Genomic DNA, 27,577 nt, shown 5'->3' with positions numbered 1-27,577 from the left:
GTGGTCACTGGTAGGTAGGCCAGCATGCACATGGGTGGGCTTATATGTTTTTACCAGAGCAAAGAGGGCAATGGGAACCATTATATGTATTTATTTATTTAGTTTGCTTGCTTATTTTTCTAAAAAATAAATAAGAAATGCAGAAACTTGCATGGACAATTGACTTATTTTACCTGCCACTTGAACCCCACATGGGTAACCGAAGTCCCTCAGGGCTCAATACTAGTGTATTGTCTGTTTTCTGTTATTGTGGAGAAAGCATTCATTCAAAATAGCTGATCGACAAGCTCACAGCGCATCGCAGTTGTGAGCTTGTCGATCTGCTATTTTCAGCGAAAGCTTTCCCCACAATACAGATGCTGGGGTTTAAGTGGTTTAAAGAGTGTCTCTTCTTCTCAAATAAATACTTTGTCATAACTTCTTGGGCTATGAAGAATGGCTTTTATTTTGAAAGCCGTAACCGGAAATCGTAATATTATTATGAGCTTTATGTTTGTGTAGTCAAGAACATTTGAAACGTGAGACCGACAACATAAACTGTAGAAACTACTGTAAAACATCTGAAGAAACGGCGAACTTGAGAGTCCATCTTGCCGAGTGTTCATCTAAAGCTGTTGCGGTTGGGGATTTTTAAAGGAAATAACGTCCTTAATGCCCATCAGCGTCTCTAGAACAACATTGCAGCGATGTAGGCCGCCATGTTGAAGCCACTTATCAAGTTACACAGTATGTAACGTTACTGTTTCACTGTTATTACACAGTATTATCCTTAGAGCAAGACTATCATTTTATCGAGTCTGACTTTTACTTTCGTATCTACGATAGTCTTGGCTAGCACCCCCAGTACGTACTGCACTTTAACCAGTAAAGCCCGTACTTCTCCGTACATGAACAAGAAATATGTATAAGGTGCTTACCCTGTTACCCCAAATGTTAACTCACGCTTCGGAGTCTCTGTGCAATGTATTAGTCCGTATTTTTCAATAGATATGTGTTTTAATCCCGTCTGTGGCCGAACGCCATTCCCCCCCTCGTTAACTTTCTGTTTACATTGAGTGCAATACCGGCTTTCACCGGATGCGCTCCGTTACTACCGTTTGAGGAATACAGGGAACTTCCGACAGAATCCGACACAGACGGGATTAAAACACATATTTATTGAAGAAAACTGACTAATACATTGCACAAAGACTCCGAAGTGCTTGTTAACATTTGGGGCAACCGGGTAAGCACCTTATATATATGTTTTGTTGATGTACGGAGAAGTACGGGCTTTACAGGTGAAAGTGCATGATGCACTGGGAGGTGCAGGCCAAGACTATCTTGGATACGAAAGTAAAAGTCATATTGATAAAAGACTATGGTAGTCTTGATCCAAGGCTAGTTATTACACAGTATGTAACGTTACTGTTTCACTGTTATTACACAGTAGGCTATGTAATGTTAATTTTGTTCTTTGTTACACATTATGTAACATTACTGTTTTATAGCTACAAACACAGTTACTGTTTACTGTGGTACACTATGTTATACATGTAAGGCTACTGTTTACAAATGAATAACGTTAATTCATAACGTGCAGGGACATAGCTTCCAAAAAAGAAAAGGGTGTAATAAATAAACCTAAAACATTTTTTAAAAACATGCAATTGGCATGTTAAGAATAATTACCAGAACACTTGAATCTGGACAGGCTATTAAACGGTATTTAATAGCTATTTTAATTACTTTCTTTTCTTTTTTTTGGTTATTCAAAAATGGCCTATCTACAAGCTCACAACTCCTTGAGATATGATGGATTGTGAGCTTGTAGATCTTCTATTTTAGAAACAAGTTGACAAATCTTCTCTTATGGGGTCACTGGCACAAAATATAAATAGAGGACAAAAGGCAAGAGAGACCCATTGCAATTGACAACAAATATGTAACTAGTACAGGTTGAACGGTTTCAGTACAATTATATTTAACAATTTAACTGACACTGTAATAAAATAAAAGTACACTGGATCTGTAGTTTAGTAAAACTGTAGACCAACCAACATGAGTGTGCTGTGCTTATTAACATAATGCAGTTGATGAAGAGGAGTTTGTCATTTTAATTCATCCAAACGTCCTGCAGGGATATACATTCCTTCATTCCAGACCAGTCTGTGGAGTTCAGACTGCAGGTGAAGATGATCTCTCCAGCCAGGGCCATTTCTATTAAGAAGGAGGAACCTGAAGACCACCAGGACCCGAGTAAGTTAAACGCCCTCCTTGTTTCTTTCTCTCAGGTCCAAACTGCTAATAGTTTCACCAAGTGAATAAGGAACCAAGTAGACTGGAAGTGCCATATTGATTACACACACACACACACACACACACACACACACACACACACACACACACACACACACACACACACACACACACACACACACACACACACACACACACACACACACACAATTCTTGTGAACATAATTTCAGTCATGGAGATGGATTTTGGTTCACAGCACAAACAAAATACTTATTTACACCCTCCATTCCTTTACATTCCACTATCTCTGCAACACAATTCCCTATTATTAAATTCCTTATGAATATTTGATTCCAGACCAGTCGGTGGAGTCCAGAATGCAGGTGGAGATGAACTCTTTAGACCCAGCCATAATCGTTTGTGTTAAACAGGAGGAACCTGAAGAACACCAGGACCTCAGTAAGTTTCATACTGTCTCTTTATTCCTACTATGGGGTGAACTGATTATTTAGTTTAATTGATCAAACGTGATTGCAATTTCAAGATTGTCTGAGCAATCAGTAGAGCAATTCCTGTTCCAAGTGAAAGTGAGAGTGAAACTTATGGGTCGTAGTTGAAAATCTATCCATGTGGGAGGAAAACAAAATCTCTGCAAATCTCGTACTTACAACTGTGTTCTTGTGCAGCACTCTTTTGTTATTACCGGTAGTCATTTATTTCATGTTGGACAAATAAGACATAGACCCGCATCAGTCATCACACTAGGACATGCACCCAAGACCCAAGCACTCTCCCCTGTATAGTGTGGTTTTGCAGCTTTGTGATTTGTACAATTTTTCACAAACTGCACACATACAGTAGTAACTTAAAATGAATAGCTAAAGATTGGACAGGGAGGCCACGGCATTATTCGTCTGGGTTCAGTCAGTATAGAGCATAGACTGTATAAATGAGATGGACAAACCCCCTCCGCTGCTTTCTACAGACCGAAAACGAAGCCTTTGCTGCAAGACTGTAGGTCCGCCATCTTTCAATACGCGTCAGAATGAGTTCAGACCATTATTGGTTGGGTAACTTGTCAATCAAGAGCGGGGGGCGGGGAATGAATGCTATTGGTTGTGTAGCGTGTCAATCAAATCATCCCGCCCCTCCTAGAGAATAGCCTACTTTATCGTCAATTTTATAATAAATAGAACCATAATTTAGCAAAACGCATATCCTGATGATTGAAATGAGACTTTAAACTAGCGACTGGAAGCATATAGAATTTATTCACTTGCGCTAAAATAAATTCTTTCTGAACTCACAGGTCGGCGCAGGGTAAAACAGCGCCACTCTGGCCATTTTGTCGGCCTCATCGTAAATATCTCAGCCTTGCCCCTTGGTATAGAGTAGTTATCAACAGTGGCACTTTCTCTGCACATACAGGATAACAATGACATAGTCTCACTATGGTTCAGACCCTCTTACGCCTTACATCATCAGTTCCAGCTATAGAGAAAAAGTCAGATAAGCCTCTGATTGACTGGGCTGTAACGGAAGTCTGTGGTTGGTCAGTCAAAGCACCACAATGGAATCAAGCCTCAGTGCTTTATTGTGTGGCCACTGGGCTGCACATCAACGCAAGCCCCATAATAAGCAGGGCATCTTGCCATAACGCCACTGCAAGAAATATGCCTGAGTCAGATGTGAGTATATGAGACAAAAAATAATAATCTTCTGTTTTATAACCATTACTGTCAATATGTATGTAAGATAAGGTGTTTTGGCATGAAAATTTACATTTTTAATTTTCTGTATCATAAAACCATATCATAACCATAGCTACCGGTACATGTCTGACTTTTGATAATCAGTTGAGAATTCAGCAAGTTACAGTATAATGGTTTTAATTGTGGAGAGACCTCCTGCTTCCATAGACATACATGGCCATAGACATGCATGGGGCTTTAGGACAGTGGTTTTCTAACTTTATCATGTCAAGGACCGCCAGGTTGATATATATTTGGTCACAGACACATATCTGAATATATTTTGTGCCAGGGACCCTTCAAAAATATTCAAATAATGTACATTTGTACAATAATGTACGTTTTGAAAATATCCAATCTACAAGCTCACGATGCCATAATATGGCGGCCGCGATGATGCATTGCTCCAATGAATCAATCACTGTTAAGTACTATGTATTTAATTCCCACCATATCGATATGCAACTTGTAATCTAATTTAACCTACTTTCATTGTCAAATAGTTGTCTATTTGCAATTTCAAAATTATATCTGATTCCCACCCTATAGGTATGCAACTCGGACAGCACTGACTGACGATACACTAACATGATTTGAAGCTTGGAGATGTATTATGGGTCACAGCCCAGTCTTTGAAAAACAATTATTTACACCCTCTGTTCCCTCTGTTTTATATTCAACCATCTTTACAAGCCATGTCACATCAACATTCTTATTGTTAAAGTCCAAGTCCTTCATTCCAGACCATTCTGTGGAGTCCAGACTGCAGTTGGAGACGAAGTCTCCAGATCCAGCCATAGCTGTTTCTATTGAGACGGAGGAACCTGAAGAACATCAGGACCTCAGTAAGTTCCATATTCTATTCATTTCCTTTTTGTCTGTTATACGAGAAGCGAAATTGGTCAACACACCACCTTTTACTTCTCGTATAAAACTACAAGTAAGCAAGTTGTCTTTGTTCTGTCTAACTGACTGACCCATCCCAATTGTGGGCGCAGTAGAGTCCTATTAGCCTGGAAACCAGACGAATCTGCGATTGGAAAATAAAAATTGCCCCCGGCAGATTTGGTCTGGCACTGCTCAGTTGTGATTGGATTTCACTCCCTCTGAAGTAGTTAGGGACCAATCAGGGCCCAGTATGCAAATATGGGCCGGGTTTATCACCAGAGGCATTTTTTAAATTCGCCCCTTGGAAAAGCAGGTTCTAGACTAATATCTACGCAGTGATATTAGTCTGGCCATGCCAGGCTGGAGTCCTACGGACCCAAAACTCCAGCCTGTCCCTCGCCCGTGGTGTTCGATCTCTGCCCAGCCCCAATCCGACAAGGGTCCGAAATTTATTGGCCCAAATTCTACCAAGCCCGACAGTAAATCTATTTAATCTCTCTCTGACATGGACTTTCTCTGATGTGCGCAGCGTGCATCTCTCTGATGTACACACACTTGCTGTCTACTGTCTGTCTGATACACTGCCAAATACTGCCAATGCTTTTCAATGGGAACAGAGTGGTTTGTTGCCATTCGCGGATTTCCACAAAAAAAACGCTTCATTCCCATTGAAAAGCATAGTCAGAATCTGCCGCATAGGTTAAGTAAAGGTTAGCAACCTACAGGTTGATGGCTCGTATGAGGTATGATTTGGAATAAAACATGTCAATTGAAGCCATTAAACAAAATGTGTTTATAATACATATCCATAAATACATTACATATTTTGCTTTATGTCAAGGCCTCCACAATAAGACATGCTATTTACGAACTGAGAATACATATATTGGCCTTTGTTGTTCTTTATCCAAATTACATGGAGGCGTCCATGCGCTGAGATTCCTCTACAATACTACGCGCATGGAGGTAGTATTGTGAACCAAAACATCAAATATCAAAGCGAGTGTCCTTGTGGGTTGCCCTTTTCAGGCCCACCTTTTCAGTCCTGTAGTGCAGGCTGAACATTTACCACTGCTGTGTTTCAAACTACAGTAGTGTGTAATATTTGATACCTGTCCTGCTCTGTCCCCAGTGAAACAAAGAGGTCTCTGCTGTGAGCGGTGTGGGAAAAGCTTCGCAACGTTGGCTATTCTCAAAACACACAAGAGAATTCACACGGGAGAGGAGCCGTTCTGCTGTGAACAATGTGGGAAGAGTTTTCGCCACTCAGGAAAATTTAAGATTCATCAGCGCATCCATACAGGAGAGAGGCCTTACTGCTGTAGCCAGTGTGAGAAAAACTTTACCCGAATGTCTGATCTCCGAAGACACCAGAGAATTCACACTGGAGAAAAACCTTATCGCTGTGCCCAGTGTGGAAAAAGCTTCACTAGAAGGTCCGGCCTCGAAAGTCACCAGAGCATTCACACAGGAGAGAAACCGTTCTGCTGTGAACAATGTGGCAGGAGTTTTAGTGAGGCAAGAATATTAAAGATTCATCTGCGCATCCACACAGGGGAAAAGCCTTACGGGTGTGGCCAGTGTGGGAAAAGCTTCACCAGAAGGTTTGGTCTCAAACTACACCTGAGAATTCACACTGGAGAGAAGCCGTTCTACTGTGAAATGTGTGGGGAGAGTTTTAGATTAAATGATCAATTAAAGTCTCATCAGAGCGTCCACACTGGAGTGAAACCTTCTGACTATGATTCATCCAGGGATATCTTTATTATACAGGTGGAACCTGAAGAACACCAAGACCTCAGTAAGGTTCATTCAATCTCAGTTTATAGGCTAAATGGGCGGGGGGAAAACAGTGGTTTTCCCTATAGATAGATAGATTGTTGTTTTGTTTCACTTGTTTCACTTGCAATGACATCATAATAGTTCGACATCATAGTTGTATTTGAAAATTGTACACAAAAGTAAATCTTAATTCGAGGCTTGGTTATGTATTTGGCATCAACAGCTTTATATTCATCCATTTAAGTCCTTATTACATTTTTTTATTCCAGATCAGTCAGACCAGTTTGAGTCCAGACCACAGGTGGAGATGAACCCAGCCATAAACATTTCTATTAAACAGGAGGAACCTGAAGACCACAGGGACTGCAGTAGGTTGCAATCTGTTTCTTAGTTGGTGAGGGTGGTGGTGGTGGTAGCGGTAGTGGTGTTTCTCTGTCTGTCTGTCTGTCTGTCTGTCTGTCTCTCTCTCTCTCTCAGGCCGGCTGACATTGTACATATACAGCATCTGTCACATATTCACTGTCAATGGTATGTACATACGTATGTGTAGACTATCGACAGTGAATACGAGACATATATGGACGACCTACAACAGTGGGTATATTGATAATATATGTACAGTCTATCAACAGTGAATATAATGAGTAGAAAATCTATCAACAATTAAACATTTACAGCAGTTATCCTTAACAGGCATATGTCATGTTCTTAGTGTACATCCCAGTAGTCCATGTACAAAAGTGTCAAGCAGGAGTCAGTAATCCAAGAACAGAAGAGAACTTTACTGTATGGGGTCTTTGTTGTGGAGCTTAATGGCTAGTAAGGACTGTCTGAATCTTTGCTTTGTGCGGGGTGCTCCTTCCATTCCGACATCTCACCACTCCGACTAGTGGCTTCCGCGTGCGGTTAAGGTTAGGGTTAGGTATAGGGTTCGTCAACGTCGGAAAGGCGACATGTCGGAAAGGAGAAATGCACCCGCTTTGTGCAGGGGGACAATAAGTATGTGGCTGAATGTGCTTCACCGGAGGGGTTCACCAGGATAGTCTCTAAAATCCTCCTCCGTAAACCAGTAACCACCTCAAGGTTAATGTTGATTGAGTTGGATATACTGTTTCTCCCTCTAACATTCCCTGTGTTTTTAGTTGATTGAAATAATGTCATGCACATTTTCCAGTGCATACTGCAGCCTTTGTTGACTAGATTTAGAAGAGATTTTGAAGCCAAAAATGATTGATCTTTTATATGGGGAAATCCGCACCTTGCCAGAACTTGGTCTGGCAGAGTGGAGTGGGTGGGGCTTAGCGAAGGGTGCATTGCATCACTAAAATGTACCAGAAACCACAACCTTACATAAAAACATCTCTGAAACCGCTCTGCTTTAGTGCTGCTAGAAGGCCTGTGCCAGATTGGGAATCAGGACATTGAAATAGCTGCAGGACAACCCATGTCAAATTTAATCTACATTTAAGTCCTTTTAATTAAAGCCCTTATTCATTTCCTTTGTTCCAGACCAGTCTGTGGAGTCCAGACCGCAGGTGGAGATGAACTCTTCAGAACCAGCCGGGGACGATTCTATTAAAAAGGAGGAACCAGAAGACCACCAGGACCTCAGTAAGTTTCATGCTATCTGTTTCTTAATACTGTAGTAGTTGTTGTTATTTTGTTGCTGTTGTTGTTGTTGATGATGTTGATGTTGTTTGTTTCTGTTGTCCATCATCTTTTACTTATCACATAAAACTGAAAAGTAAAAGATAAGATAAGACTTAATTGATCCCGCTGGGGAAAATCAGTCGCCAAAGTTAGCAAGATGTTTGTCTATGCATGATCATATCTCCCTATCTGTGAGCAGTATTTGAAGGTTGGGTTTGGTCGTTTGGTTCAAGGTTCAAGGTTTTTATTGCAACATGTATTGTACAGCTGTGGTACACTATGGATGAATGTCAGCTCAAGGACAGCTTTTCGGTCAATGTCGTCTTATTGTGTCAGGGCCCACACATGTTCCTGATTTGTGAATGGCTGTGTAATGTTGTAGGCAGAGCAGTTATTTAACTTTAGGGAAGTGCTCTATGATGATCAAAAAAGGAGCTTACCAAATCAACAGGTGATTCACTAAGTTACTCCTCTGGTCTGTTATTGTTGCGTATAAGAAGTGTTTTCATCTTCATCCTATCTCTACAGAGATTTTAATCATTCAAGATGAGCCTGCGGAGTCCAGTCTGCAGGTGAAGATGAACTCTCCAGACCCAGCCATGGCCATCACTGTTAAAAAAGAGGAAGCTGAAGACAACCATGACCTCAGTAAGTTTCATTCTCTCTCTGCTTCTTTCTATCTCTCAGGCCCAAGCTGCTAATAGTTCCATTATTGACTGTGGTAGAACTCAGTGTTACAGTAGCTTGTTTTTGTCCTTGCTTGGCCAGCTTAGAGGACTAGAAGTCTACTTAGCTTAGTATCTATTGTCTACAAAATTATTTCATAGGCACAGTCCTACAATCTGAAAAACCTTTTAATTGCAAAAATCTGCTAAGCAAATAACAAATAAAGAGCCTATGTCCAAATACCATGTCACCTTTTTTTCCTTTTTTAAGGAATATGAAAGTTTGAAATGTAAACCACAGCCATTTATGGCCATCAGCTACTGAACAAAATATGCGGGAAAACATCTTAACCCGAGGTCATGGGGTAAATCTGAACAGCTTTAGTTTGTCTCCCCCAGTTGGTAAGAAATTGCAGTAGCAAGTGAAAGGAAGGTTTCACTCATATCTTGCTACTTACATTACAGACTGAACAGTTCTGTCAAATGGATCTGTGCCCCCCCCCCCACAAATTAATATACTCCTGATAAAATCAATATAAACTGACATATTGCTGAATTTGATATATTGAAATTCTTATTCAATTTGACCATTACAAATTATAGATATAGAAAAAAAAGACACACGCTTGGTTGGTTGTTTTTTTAACTGCATTACTTCATATGATTTAATGGTTTATTCTTTATTAATATGAAACTTTGCCTGTACTCCCAGACCAGTCTATGGAGTCCAGACTGCAGGTGAAGATGAGCTCTCCAGAGCCAGCCAGTGTTGTTTCTACTGAACAGGAGAAACCTGAACACCACCAGGACCTCAGTAAGTCTCATAGTCTCTGTTAATTTGCTTTATTATGTCCTGTTGTCCATCCTGTTGTTTGTCTGCTCAAAATAAACAAAGTAAACAAGAGTCTGACACTAGTTCCTGTAATGGGTCTCTGAATGATATACTTATTCAGAGATTCTATAGGCTAATTCTAGAACATTCTAACAAAACAATTTATATAAAGTATAAATTATATTGTCAACAATTAAATATGTACAGTCTAAGTATGAATTGCTGTAAACAATAAGATGTTTTAATACATTTTATTTGCATAATGTATTAATAATATGTCCTTGTCTTACCTGCCCTCTCCCCAGCCAAACGAAGACGTCTCTCCTGTGACCATTGTGGAAACTGCTTCACCAAACGTTCTGAGCTGAAGAGACACCAGAGAATTCACATTGGGATGAAGTCTTACTACTGTGACCAGTGTGGAAAACATTTCACCACAACGTCTCATCTCAGACGACACCAGCTAGTTCACACTGGAGTGAAGTCTTACAGCTGTGGCCCTTGCGGAAAAAGCTTCACCACAATGTATGAACTAAAAAAACACCAGAGAATTCACACTGGAGTGAAGCCTTACTGTTGTGACCAGTGTGGAAAACGCTTTATCACAAAGACTCATCTCAAAAGACACCAAAGAATTCACACTGGAGTAAAGCCTTACTGCTGTGACCAGTGTGGGAAAAGCTTCACCACAATGTCTAATTTCATAAGACACCAGAAAATTCACTCTGGGGTGAAGTCTTACTGCTGTGGCCAGTGTGGAAAAGGCTTCACCACAATGTTTCATCTGAAAAGACACCAGAAAATTCATTCTGGAGAGAAACCCTATTGCTGTGAACAATGTGGGAAGAGTTTCAGACAATATGGAAGCCTAAAGTCTCATCAGCGCACCCATACTGGACTGAAGTCATACTGCTGTGACTATTGTGGAAAAAGCTTCACTAAAATGTATGAACTCAAAATACACCATAGAATTCACACTGGAGAGAAGCCTTATTGCTGTGACCAGTGTGGAAAACACTTCACCACAACCTCTAATTTCAACAGACATCAGAGACTTCACATTGGAGAGAAACCTTTCTATCTAAGTAAGTTTAATACTTTCTATGTTTATTTTTTTCTCTCAGTTCCAAACAACAAATTGTTCTACAGGACTCACTGTTAACTTAACAAAGTTCAAAGCTCAATTTTAAATCATGTTAGCGTAAGTAATGCACTGACATTTCCATAATACTAACAATGTGAATTGCATATTTATTAAGGATGGGAATCGATAACTAGTTTTTAGTTTCAAGACTAACAAATCTTATCAATGGCTGTGCATTGCAAACAACGCTATCCATGACAAATACTCTCTGACTTTTCTTTTTTTTATGACTTTACCTGTGCCATGGTAGAAATTAAAACGTGCTAAAAAGTGTCAGAGCATTCTACAACAGGTCCAGATTAAATATTTGAAAACTATTCATTTCAAGCAGGGGTGGCAATATCAGTGAAGCCTGCCATTAAATGACCAGAATGCAGTGTGTTTGATAGGTTACAGCTGCGCCTGTACTTGAGTCCAGAACTTGTATTACTGCAAAAGTCGTGATTTTGACTTGAACTGGACTTCGACCATCTGTAACTTTGGACATAAATTGAACTTTTTTTTACTTTCTAACAGTCTGGCACTATATTACATTTAATAACTCAAATTGTTGTATAGACAAAAAACAGCCTAGTGATCCTGCTGCGTAGCTGGGTCCTAAATAGCCCACACTGCAGCTTGTGCTTGGTCCCTGTAATTGATGCTTGCAATAGAAGTAGACTAGTTGAGAGAAAATGGTTTAACAGATAATGTACTGGAAATGATAACACTTAAAGGACGACTTCACCCATTTTCAACCTATCATCATATAATTGTCCTCACTAATGCTCATGATAAAATAGTACCATTTTCCTCTACTCGATCTGTGTCTCATAGGAGGGCTGTGGAGACTTCAGAAACCCGCCTACCAGTGACACCATCATCAGGCAGATTTATTTGATTTGTTTTATAAACGTGAGAACAATGGCTTCTATTATAGCATGCTAACTTTCCAGGAGTAGAAATCCTGCGGTTTCTATTAGCTTGGATTCCCAATCGATGATGTCACTGGTAGGCTGGTTTCTGAACTGTCCACAGCCCTCCTGTGAGACACAGACAGGGTAGACAAATATGGTACCATATTATAATTGTAAAGCATTAGTGAGGACCAATTATATGAGGATAGGTTGAAAATGGGTGAAGTCGTCCTTTAAGTGGACATTTAATTGGCATACACTTTGTCTTTAACCTTCCCCAGAGGCACCAACCACTCAGGATCAAGCCTGGATGAGTGCATCACGTCGTACTGAGGGCCTCCAACACCAGCACACGGTCAGCTGGGATGAGACATCTAAGACATCTAAAGGGAATACCCATGGACATACCCTGCTGGCCCCAGGTGAAGAAACAAACCGATCAACAGCTATACCTAGGGGGGACACTGATCCAGGAACAGCCGGTGATGAGATCCCAGGTTCTAGTACTGAACGTTGCCAACCATTAACATCTCCCCCACATCAGGCAGACCTACAGCACCACACTGAAGGAGAGGGAGGTCCCTCGGAAATAGAATGATTAGAGGACAAGTTGCTGTAAGTCATTGCTTAAGGAGACGGTGTATTTATAAATTGACTGAGTGAACCTAGAGCAGAACTAGAACTGTCATAGTTGAGAGGTTAGAGAGGCCGTCTGGTAATCAGAAGGTCACCGGTTCATATCCCGGTCCGCCTAGTTTTGAGCAAGACACTCCTAATAGGTAGGATGGGTTAAATGCAGAGGACCCCATTCACATACTGTATGTGCCAATTTACAGTGACAAATATCCCCAAACAACTAAAAGGGGACTACATTATAATAATAATAATAATAATAATAATAATAATAATAATAATAATAATAATTATTATTATTATTATTATTATTATTATTATTATTATTATTATTAACCAAGGCAAATTCATTGCATGTGCAAATTCGCTTGACCAATAAGAATGATGATGATCCCTGACTGATCTGATTCTGGCGCCACAAAACATTATAGTGAAATGTCAGCATGTCAAAACCCTGCTTTTTCCTACTAATATAGAAATATAGCTACATTCTGTCCAGTTACTTGATGGGCTATGATGACCCTCTCTCACTTTTAATTTAAGATGTCGCCCAATGAAGAAATGAAATGCCTGCGCTATACTATTTAGCTGAAAAAAGTGTAATATTACTATGTCGTTACAAAACTGTCATACTATACTATAAACTCTAACCAGCCCTGTGGTTAGAGTTGTCCGCCCTGAGACTCGGAGAGCGGGTTACATTTTTGGCCAAGTCATATCAAAGACTATTGGTACCCAAGGTATCCAACCCTTGAGGCACTCAGCCTCAAGGGTTGGATTGGGGGTCCCTGCGACATACTAGCATCTTGTATATCAAGCTGCCTCATGCTACGGAAACAGGAGATAGGCTTGTGACCTATAGGCCACATGGGTTATAGACATTTACTATGCTATAAGATCAGATAATCCTTTATTGATCCCAGGAGTGAAATTCAGTAGTCATAGCAGAAAGAGCAGTGAGAATGAAACTCAGGAGAGGTATAGGTAAGAGTAAGAGAAAATAACCAAATCCAGATAAAATAAATACTAAGCTGCTGGCCCTAGATCTGCACTGGATCTCTGAATGAGTTAATCAATCAATCTATCTATCTATCTATCTATCTATCTATCTATCTATCTATCTATCTATCTATCTATCTATCTATCTATCTATCTATCTATCTATCTAGAGGTGTAACGGTTCATCAAATCCACAGTTTGGTTCAATACAATATTTTGTTGACACAGTTCGAGAAATGTCCTTGATTTTGCTTTGTTGAACGAGCCTCAGGAGCTACAGTAATATCATCTATTTAGGAGGAGTGACTGAGATTGTTACAAAAATGTAGAATTACTATTCCAGTGAGTCCACGGCCAGGTTCTTTCATGATGTCCAGCTAGCTTTGTGACATCCTCTATGTGGGAATGTGTTGGCTTTACCCACATAAAAACAGAGCCCATTGATATCATGCAGGTCATTTTGCAAGCTTTGAAAGAGAGTTGTACTGGTAAAGGAGTCTCAGACCACAGTAGGTGCATTTTATTCACTGACAAACTGAACTTTACACTGTCTCTCTTTCTCTCTCTCTCTATCGCTCTCTCTCACACACACACACACACACACACACACACACACACACACACACACACACACACACACACACACACACACACACACACACACACACACACAAACGCTCTCTGCTCTCCGTTCTTTCTTCCTGTCCCTCTCTCGCTCTGTCTTTCTCTCTCTCTCTCTCTCTGTATCTCGACCACACACAGCTATTGCAGCTGCCTTGTTGAGCGCAGAGCGTATCATTGGAAGTTGATACATATAGTTCGTAACGCATACTAAACTGACTGCCTCATAACGGCTCAATATAAATATGTGTACCGTTATGCCTCTACTATCTATCAATCTATTGGTCGATTGATTGATCAATCGATTGTTATATCTGTGTATATATAAAAACTATATAGACAATTATGAATGAATATATGTACAGTCTGTCAACTGTGTGTGTGTGTGTGTGTGTCACGGTAAATATAGGAAAGAAATAATGAAAAGGGATGCTCCTCTAATGTAGAAAAAAGTTTATTAAAGCTAAAAAGTAGTGCATTGCAGTGAACAAACAGCACCTTATAAGCAAGGAACACAAACAAGCCTAGTTGAAATACAGCACACAGGCAACATGTTTTGAGCTACTAGTGAGTTCTTCCTCAGGCAGAAATAATAGGAAAGCAGCAAATGTAGGAAAAATGGTAATGTCTACATTCCGTGGGAAATGTACTGCAGACATTTCCCAACAGAGTGGGAAATGTGGGGAAAATCAACATCCTGGTAAGTCCATGTGCAAGTGTGCCACAGTCCATGCAGGAGTCAGTTGTCAAAATGTTGAAGTCTGTAACAGACGGTACCAGCCAAGCCTAATAAGGCATTTGCTTGTGCTATACCAATGAGGGATGACTCTGTGGCTCATCTTCACTAGCTCATCATAGAAAGGATGGGAAGGGTTCTCCCTTCCCCTACAGTATGTCTCTGAAAATATGCCATACTATGCTGTAACTGAAGACAATGTCATACTGCACTGTACTCACTGTCATTGCATAAATGTCATACTATACTGTCAATGAAAAAAGTAATATACTTTATTTGAAAGAAATGTCATACTATGTCACTGAGGAAATGTCATACTGTACAATGTCAATGAAAAAGTGTCATACTGCTGTATGTTTATCTGCTGAAGATGCTCAACACATTGAGCCAGCAAATCCTGATGTATCTCTGCTCTTCCTCAGACAGTTTTTCACTCTGCCCTCTGCATGTTTTCAAAAGTTACTGGAACAAACAACCTGAACATCTTTTCCAATTGCCAAACAAACCAAGACTGAAATGGACTGATAGTTCTACCAGAGCTCCTCAAGCTTTCCTTCAGAAATTGTCGCTCAAAACTCACTGAAAAGCTTGGGGTTTGGGGGATAACTTGTACTTCTTCCTCTAGGTGCTTAACCACGGCGTGACGTGAACGTTTTTGATCACCAGCCAATATGGCAAATATATTTTAAAGTTATCAGATATTCAGAATTTTTACTAGACAAAACTGTTTTAATGAAATAAACCAGATTATGAAAGCGAATCCCTCCATTTCAACATTTATTTTTCAGAAATCAAATACATAGCATTAACTGTAGCTATAGTAATTTATAAACTAGAGAGAAAGAGCTCTACCACCATCATATGCTACAATATTCAACCATGTTTGATTTGGTTTAAGTTGGCTTAAGTTGGCTTTTCTTCATTTCTTTCTTTAATTATTTCTTTCTTTTTTTCTTTTAATTTTATTATAAATGTATCAAAAACTCCAAAGTCACTGTTACAGTCCCTGGACATCATCAGGAACAAGTATATTAAGAGGGACAGTCCAGGTTGGAAGGTGTGGGTTATAAGAGAGGTGAGGCTGAGATGGTCTGGACATGTATGGAAGAGTTATGATGGGTATACTGGGAGATGGATACTGAAATGGAACTGCCAGGCAAGAGGAAAGGAGGAAGGCCAAATAGGTGGTTTTAGTTTATGGATGTGGTGAGGACATGCAGGTGGCTGGGGTGACTGAGGAGGATGCCCAGGACAGGAATAGATGGAAACAAACGATCTGTTGTGGTGACCCCTCACAGAAATTAACTGAAAGAAGAAGAATGTCCAAGATCCATAAATTATGTAATTTGTCACCACTTCTGACCACTCAACTTTTTTTGAGCACCTGTAGGCCTTCAAAAATGTGATTTATTGGTGCATAAAATAATTCCTACCATAGCAACAGGGGTTTGCACTGGTCCAGTGCTCGGGCCCTAATACATCACACTACACTTTAAAAAAGTGAGTGAGGATCCTGACCAGAGCATGAACATCACTGTGTCTGTTTGATGAATCGATTGAAATGCAGTGCTGACAAAAAGACTTGGACCCAGTGAAGCTCAAAGCCTACTGAATTGTGACTTGTCAGTTGAGATTACCAAGGGGGAAGTGAGAAAGCCCTTGGCAGCTGCAGAAAAAGAAAGGGGGGGGGGGGTAGTATGAAGTATCTAAGGGGCATGGCATTAACATTCTTGTAAAGTATGATCTGATAGCAAGTTTCAAGTTTAAATTTGTATTCATTTAAAGTGCAAAATCACACAAATGTCTCGATACACTTTACAACATATTACATCACAATACAAACGACATGAAAAGAATAATAAAATCAACATTTAGCAGCATTCAGAAAATCTGCAGTCACAGTATAGTGCATACATGGGCAACTGGCGGCCCGGGGGCCACATGTGGCCCCCACCTTCACTTAATGCGGCCCGCAGGTTAATATCGGAATACTGATATGTTATTGATTTCAGCTGTTACAATTCCAAAGATGCAAACATGACCTGCTTGAATTACTTCAGTCTCATAGTAGTAGCTTAATGACTAGTATTAAAATTATATTGTCTTTTTTATGTCCAAAGTATTTGTATTTAAGTTCAAAAAGTGAACATAAGTATAACTAAATGCATCTGAAATTAAATAAAAAATGTACTTTTCAGGATTCCAATTCAAAAAGAGCAAAAAAGAAATCTGGATTCTAATTCAAAAATTGCAAAAACAGCAGATCTACTCGTAGATGCTGCACCAAAGCATTGAACAATAGAGGAAGTGAAAATATCTATTTTTGCAATGTGATGCAAATTATGTATTTGTATAATTATTTGCAAAAACTTTCCTTTTCAATCTTGATCTTGAATTAGGAGTAGATGTACCGCGCCCCAAAGTGCCCTTGAGGTAAGAATGCGCCTATTTGTGAATTATGTACTTATAAATGTGTTATCCGTTGTATGCATTTCTGTGGAGAGTAAACAATTTCTACACTGATTCAACATTTGTGAATAAGTAAGGAAATGTAAGAATGCTTGAATTCTCTGGGAATATTGTCTCCGTTATTGGCAAAAATACAATATTCTTTACAATAAACAAAAAGCATTCATTCTGCCATTTTGTTAACTTAAGCATAGTGTACTGTATACTCCATCGAACAATGGTGTTGCTTGCCGAAAAGAGCTAATTTGCATCACATTAGCTTGAAAATTGTTTTTTTTTTATTTTTATTTTATTTTAGTGACACTATTAGAATAGGCTTTAATATCCCTACAGTATGTACCATTCTACTAAATTGGTTCAAATTCAGTTGGAAATTGTTTGAAATTTCTATACAATTTTCCCAAAACGTTGACCATATACAGTATGGTAGGCCTATATATATATATGCGCCATAACTGAGGAACACATACCAGTGTCAATTTTCATATTGTATTCTTAAAATAGTTTTGGGGTATCTTACCCCTCCCAAGATGTGTCACTACCGAAACATAGTATAACATGTTTTCGAATAAAACAATGATTTTAATCTATTCATATTTTTTCCATCCATTGAGTCTATTTGACCTTTTGCAATAATCGGTTGATATGGTTTATACGGTAGCTCAGTGCAATTGTATTATGTTGACATCCACTGTATGTTTTATGTATTCCTCTATTTTGTGTGTGTGTGTGTGCGCGTGCGTGCGTGCGTGTTTATTTTGTATTTTAGTAGCCTATTTATTAGGTATTGTATGATGTGTAGTGGTTATATTGACTACCAGTGCAAACCAAATTGTCTCATGGGGACAATACATCCAAACATCCAAACCAAAAAAATCTCCCAAAAGTCCAGTTTTCACACGATATAAGCTGCACCTGCTTTCATTATTTTCTTTTTTTTTTCAGATTTCAAGATTGTAAATATGATGCACAAACCTAATGCATGGACATGGAGTTTGTTGGCATATTTGATAGTGGTGAGAGGTAAGCATTGTATTTATTACTCTATTTTGACATACTGTACATGTGTACATACATACATACATACATACATACATACATACCTAATGTACATGTATATCATGTTTAAATTACTGTTTTCACCACTACAGATTCTGTTGGCTCAGATCCCTCACCAAATCCCTTCAAAACGGAAGACACGCATTTGACAGCCAAAGAGGGGTCATGTGTTACAATTCGTTGCAGAGTTCTTTATCCTGTTGATCAGAAACGCACACATTGGTTCTGGATAAAAAATGCAGAATGGACTGACACATCCAAAAACTTTACAGGCACTGTTGTGTACAGCAACACACAGAAACACCCTGTGACTCAAGACCTTGCTGGAAGGGTTTCATACATCGGCTCAGAGGTCTTTCCATCAGGCTCCAGATGTGATATTTTAATCAGCAATCTACACAAAGCAGACAGTGGAAACTATGCCTTCAGGTTTGTTGGACAAGTAAACAAATGGATAACTAAACAAGAAGTGAATCTTACAGTACAAGGTAAGTGAACATATCAGTGATATCACAGCTACAGTATACACAAAACATGACCTTTGTGTTGTCGGATTATGTACTACCTTAACCTGTGTGCAATTGCAGATAACCCCTGCCAGATCAGCTTTCAGTCTTCACCAGTCATGATGAAAGAGTTTGACATGGTTTCAGTCCAGTGTTACACCTCAAGTTCGTGTCCAGACCCAGAACTGAAAGGGCTTAACCAGACCATAACACTTAAAACAGAGAATGGCTCAAACTATAAAAATATCACAGCACAATTTCAAGTTAACTGGGAAGATGATGGTAAAGTACTATCTTGCCATCCACAAGACAAGGATAATATCGAGGACAAATGTTTGGCTCGCTACATCAGCCTAAAGGTGGAATGTAAGTTTTTTTGTGAATAGGAATCATTTTTGTATACAGGCTTGCTATCATTTGAGGAACATTAAATGAATGAACATATTAAAATAATAATAATGATCAGAAATCAAATGAAAAAACAATAGTTATATAGTTATTAAAGTTATTTCATATGTGCACGGTTAAAGATTGGATTCACACATATGGTACATTATGAATCATATTGATTGATCTGTACAGTAAGTTGTATGTATTTGTATTCTTTATTTTTTTGTCCCTTTACATTTGATATTTTCTGTTTTCTTTTGTTGATATAGATGCCCCCAAAGGTACAACTGCCCATGTAAGGTCTATGGACATCAAGGAGAAAGACGATGTAACTTTAACTTGTTCCAGTAGAGGGCACCCTAATTCTACCTTTTCCTGGTTTAAAGATGGACAAAAGGCTACTGAGGGAACAAATTGGAGGATTTACTACATTCATTACATTCTGCCTTCACAGAGTGGAGAGTACCACTGCCAAGCTCAAAACAAGCATGGGAGTGACAATTCAAGTTTACTTAATATTGATGTCAAATGTAAGGAAGGTTTTATAATTTATATAATAATTTATTCACACATAAAATACATTTGTTTCAATTTTATTTAATTTAGGAGACCTCAATACACTATTCTTGAGGTATAGGCTTCTGTTGACTATCAGAACCAACCATTATCACATGTTCTGTTTAAGATGCCCCAGTTGGAGTTGAAATAAAAACTACAGCTGAAGTTTGCATGACGAAGACTGATAAATGTCTACTTAATGAAGGAGATGGCATAACATTAACTTGTGAAGTGAAGAAAAGCAACCCAAAACCAGACACTTACATTTGGTATAAGAACGAAATGGTAACTGGTTTTTACCAACAGACACATGAGCTTCGCAACATACAGAAAGGGAACAGTGGCTCCTACAAATGTGAAGCTGTCAACAGTGTGGGCAAAACCAAATCCCTTCGCATTCAGATTGACGTCCAATGTAAGATTTATTACCATGTTACACTGGTAAAAGATGGCTTACAGTGTCTCTGTTGAAACCAAATCAAATGCTTTTCATTGTTACAGATAGGCCAAAGGACACGAGAATGAACACAGATCCCAGCAACACCGTAAAAGTCAATAATCCTCTCACATTCACCTGTGTGACCGATGCCAATCCTGCACCATTGTATTACTCCTGGTACCGCATCAGTGAACACAACCATGTGGACTGGATGGTCAATGAGAGGGACAAGACCATAAAACTGATGCCTGTTCAAATATCTGACCATGGATGTTACATGTGTAGTGCCACAAACCAAGTCGGCACAGGGAGGAATAGCAGTACAGTGTCTATACGGGTGTTGTGTAAGTATGATCAACATTAAAGTAGAACAATTAAACGTTGGTAGAGGTTGGGGTTGTGTAGTTACCTTGCAAACTTCAAATTGTCAGGATATCTTCAATACGTAGTATTCAAAATGTAGTTGCTCCGTAGATTACACATTGAGTGAACAGTGGATTCTGTGGATTCTGCCAATGTATAAAACTAGAGGGTCGGGCCGCGTAGCGGCCCTCCCATCTAGTAGCCTGGCCCGCACATCGGAGACAGAGACAGAAGAGCGTATAGACGTTCCTTGCAACACCGGTGCTTGTTTCTCGCACATGATTTGGCAATGCGCAAAACGAAAGCGAAACCTAACTGCAGCATGCAAACCGAAAGCGAAACCTAACTGCAACACGCAAACCAAAAGCGAAACCTAACATGCAAGTGACAAACACGAAACAAACGAAACCTAACAGACAAACAGACAAACAGACAAACACACAAACACGCACACATCCAGTTTGCCAATTGTATATATAGATGACAAAACCCATTTCAGCATTGTATTTTTTAACTATGTTCTTTATAAAAATTACAACTTTATGTTGATTTTGCTGTTGAAGGAAGAAGATCTGGTAGACTGTATGCTTGCTTTAGCAACTAAATATAACTGTGTTTGAATAGAAACGATGATATCTTTGTCAATCAATGTAAACAAACGGAAAAACGAGCCGAACCTGGTTTTGCAGTTTTATACATTAGGTCTGCAATGTTTTTTTTGCAATTATGAAAGATGTCTTGCCTTTGGAGTTAAATCATTGTGAGTATAACTACACAACCCAAACCTCTAGCAAAAGAATATTGTGCTTGACATGATATGTTAACTAGGGGTGAGCAGGTCATAAGTAGCCTAAGACCATTAGTGTCATTATTGGGTCACCTTGTTGGGGTTTATTATGCAATCACAGTACATTATCCCACTTATAACATGGCTCCTTAACTAGATCAATAACATGACAGAAAATAATATCACGTTTGAAAATAAATGTATCTATTTTTATTTAATTTTATATATAGCTTACAGGTCATCGCCCCCACTGTGTGAGAGGCAGAACAGCAAAGTGCAGAATGCATCGAGTATTCAACAAAGCTGTGTAATAACCCAAGCTAGTGGTTGTTCTGTTATTCATACACAATTTTGCTGACTGTCACTTCCTGTCCACAGATGGCCCAAACAAACCTGAACTGTCAATGGTATCTGTGGTTAGGGAGGGCGATCGTCTCATCATCAACTGTACTGTCCAAAGTTTCCCTGTTTCAGAACTCACGTTGTCAGGGATATCCAAGTCAAAGCCTCACACTCCTATTAGGCTTCTGCCTCCAAACTATGGTCCAGACATGCCAAATTTACTCCAGGTGTCATTTAATGTGACATTGTCCCATGCAGGCCTTTATACTTGCAATGGCAAAAACTCTGAGGGCTCAGACAAAACAGAGAAGGAGTTGGAGGTGACATGTAAGTGTACCGCGTTTCTTATCACTTTCTCTCAATTACTTCTATAACATGTTACATCTATTATGTAGATCTGTGTGACAATATTATACATGAAGAAAACACATGAGGGAATGTGTGTCATTGGATTCGATCCTAGACTAGCAGGGGAATAGTGGAATGTGACCACATGCACTTTTGGCATAATCCAATACTGTAACCCATCATCGAACATCCATAACACAGGAGAGAATATACTGTACCACTTCCTCTACTCATTATATATACACTATATATATAATGTATACTGTGTGTGTGTGTGTGTGTGTGTGTGTGTGTGTGTGTGTGTGTGTGTGTGTGTGTGTGTGTGTGTGCGTGCGTGTGCGTGTGCGTGTGTGTGCGTGCGTGCGTGTGTGTGTGTAATATATATATATATATATATATATATATATAATTATATATATATATAATTATATATATATATATATATATATATATATATATATAATTAATTATATTGATGTATTTATTTTTCCTTCTTTTTATTTTGACAACAACAGATAGTCCCAAAAATGTGACAGTGTTGGCTCATCCTGGTACCATCGTGACAGAGAATGGACAGCTAGTGCTGACCGTGACAGAGAATGGACAGCTAGTGCTGAGCTGCATAGCCCAGTCTAATCCACATGCCACCTCCTTCACCTGGGAGAAAACCACCCCAGGGAAGAAAGAGACCATGGGGCAGGTTCAGAACACGACGATCCAGTCTCTCACTCCCTCCCACAATGGATGGTACAGCTGCACGGCCAATAACATCCTAGGAGCGGGGAGATCCCTGGAGGTTGAGGTCAAAGTCAGATGTCAGTACATCACTGAAGCCTTTCTCAAATGTAACATTACATAAAGTGTCATTCAGTTTAAATGGTATGTTCTGTTCTGCCTCATAATGTGGAGCACAACTTGATTCTCTCCCAAAGTCATAAGTACTGTTGGGCAGTGCAGCCTAAAATAATATTGAGGAGTTACTTTTAAAAGCCACATTTCCCTTTTGGTAAAATGGCAGATGTCTAATTGGAACAAAACTGTTTCTCCATGATTTACCTCCCTAGATGCTCCAAAACACGCAGCCATTATAAGCAGCAGCTTGCAGCCTGGAGGGTCAGGTTCTGTGGTGCTAAGTTGCAGCAGTTACAGCTTTCCTCCCATCCTACAATATAAATGGTACTGGACAGTAAAAGGCAAATTTGTGGACAAGTTTGTTTTGGAAGATCAGAACCTCACTGTTGCCCCGACCCAACCAGGGACATACTACTGTGTAGCCTTGAATGAAATAGCAGCCAAAAAGTCTGACACGGTTGATTTGTTCCTAGACAGTGAGTGAAAATTCTAATTATTTGATTGAGTGAGTGAGTGAGTGAGTGAGTGAGTGAGTGAGTGAGTGAGTGAGTGAGTGAGTGAGTGAGTGAGTGAGTGATGTTTGTTTGACATGGACATCAAAATCACAAACCAGATGCAAACCAAATGATGATGCTTTCCTTCTTCTTCCCAATCACAGGAAACTTCATGAAGGCCATGCCATTCGTCCTTTCATTTCTTCTTCTACTGGTTGTCGTTCTACTTATCTGTCTTGTATACAGGTAAGGCAAACCTTTAACATGAACCCTTTATATCAGACGTACATACGTTCATAGCTAATTTGGTCTCTTTTGCCTTTTTATTCTTGCAGACACAACAGAAACAAGTCAGTCCAGCAGGGGACGTCTAATATTATTCCTTGTTGGAGCCCTTTACTTTTTCTGGTGATGGACCGCTTTGCTCTGCAGTTCTATGAAGTTATTCTACAGAAAATACATGACATTTCTTATCTGTGTTTGTTTATATTTCTATATGTGTGCGTGTGTGTGTGTGTGTGTGTGTGTGTGTGTGTGTGTGTGTGTGTGTGTGTGTGTGTGTGTGTGTGTGTGTGTGTGTGTGCGCGCGCGCGTGTGTTCTATTCAGGATCTGTCGACAGGCGACCCCTACCAAAGGCCAGACTCCAGACCCGGCAGGCCTCGTCCAGACAACATGTAAGACATCAGAAAGACACCACACCCATGTATTCTCGACTCCTTTAATTTACATTCAGTACAAATGTGAGTGCGTTTGTGTTGAATGTTACATTGTTCACATCATTTGTTTTTTTTCATGATAATCTACTTATTTGCATGTGCATATGTTGATCACTAATATATGAATACATGAGAGTTCTGAATATAAGCTACCACAGATAATCATTGCAGCAGCAATTATGGTATACAGTAAACCATTTAAAATAATTTCAGTTTCTAAATGTAAATAACATTATGTGTGAATTCTGTCTCCATTCATAGTGTTCTGTGCTACAGTACCATTATGCAGAGGTTTATGGTTCTTATTATTTCTTTTCAGGCAGTGTAACAACATCCACACAGTATACAGCACTGTGAACTTGCCTTTTGGAAAACAGGTGACATCCTTTTTAGGCCATTGACATTATATAAAATGTCAAAGCAAAGCTGCAATAACTCGGCGAAAGATAAAAACAAATTCTATATAGTTAAAGTAGATGTCAGAGGTGCTGCAGCATTACAATTTGCTCTGTCAACAACTGTCAATGTATTGTAAATCGCCTTATTTATACTTGGTTGCATGCTTTATTGTGCATTGATTTACAAACGTGGCACTGGTGAGTAAATAAGAATAAATCACCCTTTACAGTGAAGGAGTGAATGAACTGCTTCCTTTGCTACTGTACTGATGCTCATGTACTAATGCTTGATACATAATACATCTGTTCAGACTCCCTCGCCACAACAGCCAATCAGGGATGGAGATGGGGACACACAGGATGATGCTGTCAATTATGCCTTCTTATACTTTGGAAATGAGGAAAAGTGAGACTTAATTACATTTCCCATTTATCAAATCCAGTGCTCGGCAACTGAGAAGGCATTTCTAATGACACAGGAATTTCTAATTCCTTTATTGTTTTTCAGGAATACATCGGAGCTAAAAGCAAAAGCTGGCGAGGATGGTCTTTATGCTAAGGTGGCCCAGCCACATAAAAAGGTCAGCGATCTTTAATCTGGCCTACATTAATGTTGCAATCCAGTAAAAACTTTAATACAATGCTATTTTAACCAATTTGTATGGCAGAGCATATTAATAGAATATAGTTAGCACATCTGCAGTGGTGGGAGGTGGTCTACCTACTCTTCCATTTAGAGAATTAGCAGGGATTCTGTCTTGGCAGAGCGATAAAAATCTGGTCTCCCTCGCGGCAATCCTGGATAGGAACATAAAACTTACGGACTTTACCATATTTAGCTATTTGCTGTTTATACTGTAAAAAAAACCTTAACTAAGTAAGAGGCTTAAATAAGTCTTATTTTGTAATTAGTGTGGCTGCTTCAGCAACAACACTTGCATAATTATTCTCTTTCCACCTACATTTTGAACCTCTTCACCTCTAAGCTTTAAAGCATTTATAATAATCCTCTTGGCTCAGAAAAGTGTTGGTGTATACAGCGTTCAATTTGCTGCGCATTAAGCCTAATTGATTCTCTGTTGTACGACAGTGTCCCGCTCACAGTACTGAGCTTGTAGATTGGTATTTTTGGCACGGGAAGTACAAATCAGGCTTAAGAGGCGATATAAGGTGAAAACCTTGAAAACTCATGCCCCGCACGCACGTTTGACCTAGATATTTGGCACATGGGTGCTTCTCCTCACAAGGAACACATTTGCCTCAAGAACCCATAAACGTCCGCCATTTTGAATTCTGCGAAATACACTGAAATAGCAGCTTCCATACTCCTGAACAACATGCCCGATGTGAATGAAATGTGGTGTGCATTATATATGGAGCAATCTCTATATGTCATTATTTTCTGAATTGTTGCTCAAACAATAGGCCTATGTCAAATGCAACACCGGCAATTATTTGCATATATTCTGTGTGATAACGTCTAAATATTATATTCAGAGCCTTATGGTAGATATGGATAGGTGCATTGTAAAGTTGAGATTCATAGCTTTATTTTGACTTTCAAAGTGTGATCCAGGTACCCCCAGGGGTCTTTGAGGGTCTCAAACAATACTTTATCAATACAATATCGCCACTACAGTATCAATCTGTTTAATGTACAATTATGACATTTAAACAATTTAATCTAATTTTAAACAAAGCATCTTTTCATAGCAGGATCAATAGGGCATGTTTGTATGGCGGTCACCATGGAAACACAGTGATCTGTTTTTGAACTCATACATGAATACTTTGAGGCTACTGTGTCTAAAAGAAAGAAAGAAAAAAGTTAGAAAACTACTGTAATACATCTTTCAATTGTACATCTTTCCGACAGTACATGTACAACAATGCACAGCAATGAACAACTCAAATGATCTGGTAGCGCTTAACTTTAACTGATCACTCTTAGGATGAGAAGAAAGGGCTGGAGGACTATGAGAACATCAAAGGAGAATGTCCTCCAAAGTACCCCAGGCAGACAAACTCTGACACGGAGACCAGTGAAGAAGACATAGAGCTCAACTATTCAGAGGTGAGATTCAAGGCAAAGCCAGAAAATCAGAGAGCCCACCGTCATCACAACAGAGGTTATGGCAGCCCAGATGATGATTACAAGACACGGTTCCCTGAAGCAAACATCTGATAAGTCACTGAAGTCACTGATGAAGATTCAAATGAAATGTTGAGTAGAAGACGCCGCGATGCAATGTATTTCCAATTCTGCTTTTGTAAAGACGATTTGAGGCACTCGCATGCAATGATTGAACTGAGTGGCTTACTTGTGTGCATCAGTACCCCCCAAATCCCTTTATACATTATAACCAGCTTTCATGATAGCATCGTTTTGAGCTTGCCGACCAATATCATAGAGCTATTTTCCTTCATTACATTGACAAAACTGTCAACAGATACTACACCTTTACCTACGGTAGATTACATCTTTTGAATATAAAGTATTCCTTCCTGTTCTATTGCAGATTGTTATATGATTGATTCTATATATTATGGTGCATAATGCCTTTGCCATACAGAGTTTTTCTGCCGATATGTACAGTATATGTACATGAGTGTGAATTGTAGGTGAATTATGATCGAATTATTTCTTATATTATGTTGTTTACCTTTGTCCTTGTTCTGACTATCTGAATATCATAGTCAAGACAGCGTGGCACAGGCCTGATAAATATTGTTTTGAGTACAGATTGGTCCTATGACACAAGGCCCCTTATCTTTGTATATCGCTGATGCTGTGCTCCTTGCTTTCACTAGAACTTTTGACCACCTACTTGAGTGTTTACTGTTTAATGAACTTCTCCCACTATTAATTCTCCCACATAACCAACAGCCTTACTTGTATAATGACCAGTTTGAACCAAAATTGTACTGGTTGTGTGGTTGCCTTAACAAAAGTACATGTGATCTACAATTTCAACTTTTTAAGTGACAATCCTGCTCGATTTTGATGCTTTATTTCGAG

At 39.3% G+C, this 27,577-nt stretch overlaps 1 protein-coding gene across 1 annotated transcript; it reads left to right on the top strand.

Annotated features, from left to right (window-relative positions):
- Positions 1-538: 538 nt before the first annotated feature.
- On the top strand, positions 539-27,462 carry LOC311041737 (uncharacterized protein). The gene is made up of 28 exons (XM_084052221.1): positions 539-688; positions 2,120-2,238; positions 2,597-2,698; positions 4,734-4,835; positions 6,011-6,679; positions 6,930-7,028; positions 8,170-8,271; positions 8,839-8,958; positions 9,688-9,789; positions 10,113-10,892; positions 12,129-12,425; positions 18,251-18,328; positions 18,457-18,852; positions 18,952-19,236; positions 19,530-19,790; positions 19,946-20,233; positions 20,320-20,601; positions 21,786-22,076; positions 22,613-22,912; positions 23,162-23,425; positions 23,608-23,689; positions 23,779-23,884; positions 24,051-24,118; positions 24,480-24,537; positions 24,870-24,964; positions 25,067-25,139; positions 26,510-27,148; positions 27,261-27,462. Coding segments are annotated over exons 1-27 (5,655 nt in total). The 5' UTR covers positions 539-686; the 3' UTR covers positions 26,744-27,148; positions 27,261-27,462.
- Positions 27,463-27,577: the final 115 nt, after the last annotated feature.

This window comes from Gymnoscopelus microlampas, assembly GCF_963454915.1.
Source record: "Gymnoscopelus microlampas genome assembly, chromosome: 3".
Classification (NCBI taxonomy): Eukaryota; Metazoa; Chordata; class Actinopteri; order Myctophiformes; family Myctophidae; genus Gymnoscopelus; species Gymnoscopelus microlampas.
Note: the sequence above shows the minus strand (reverse complement) of the source record. Positions and strands in the feature narration are given on the sequence as shown.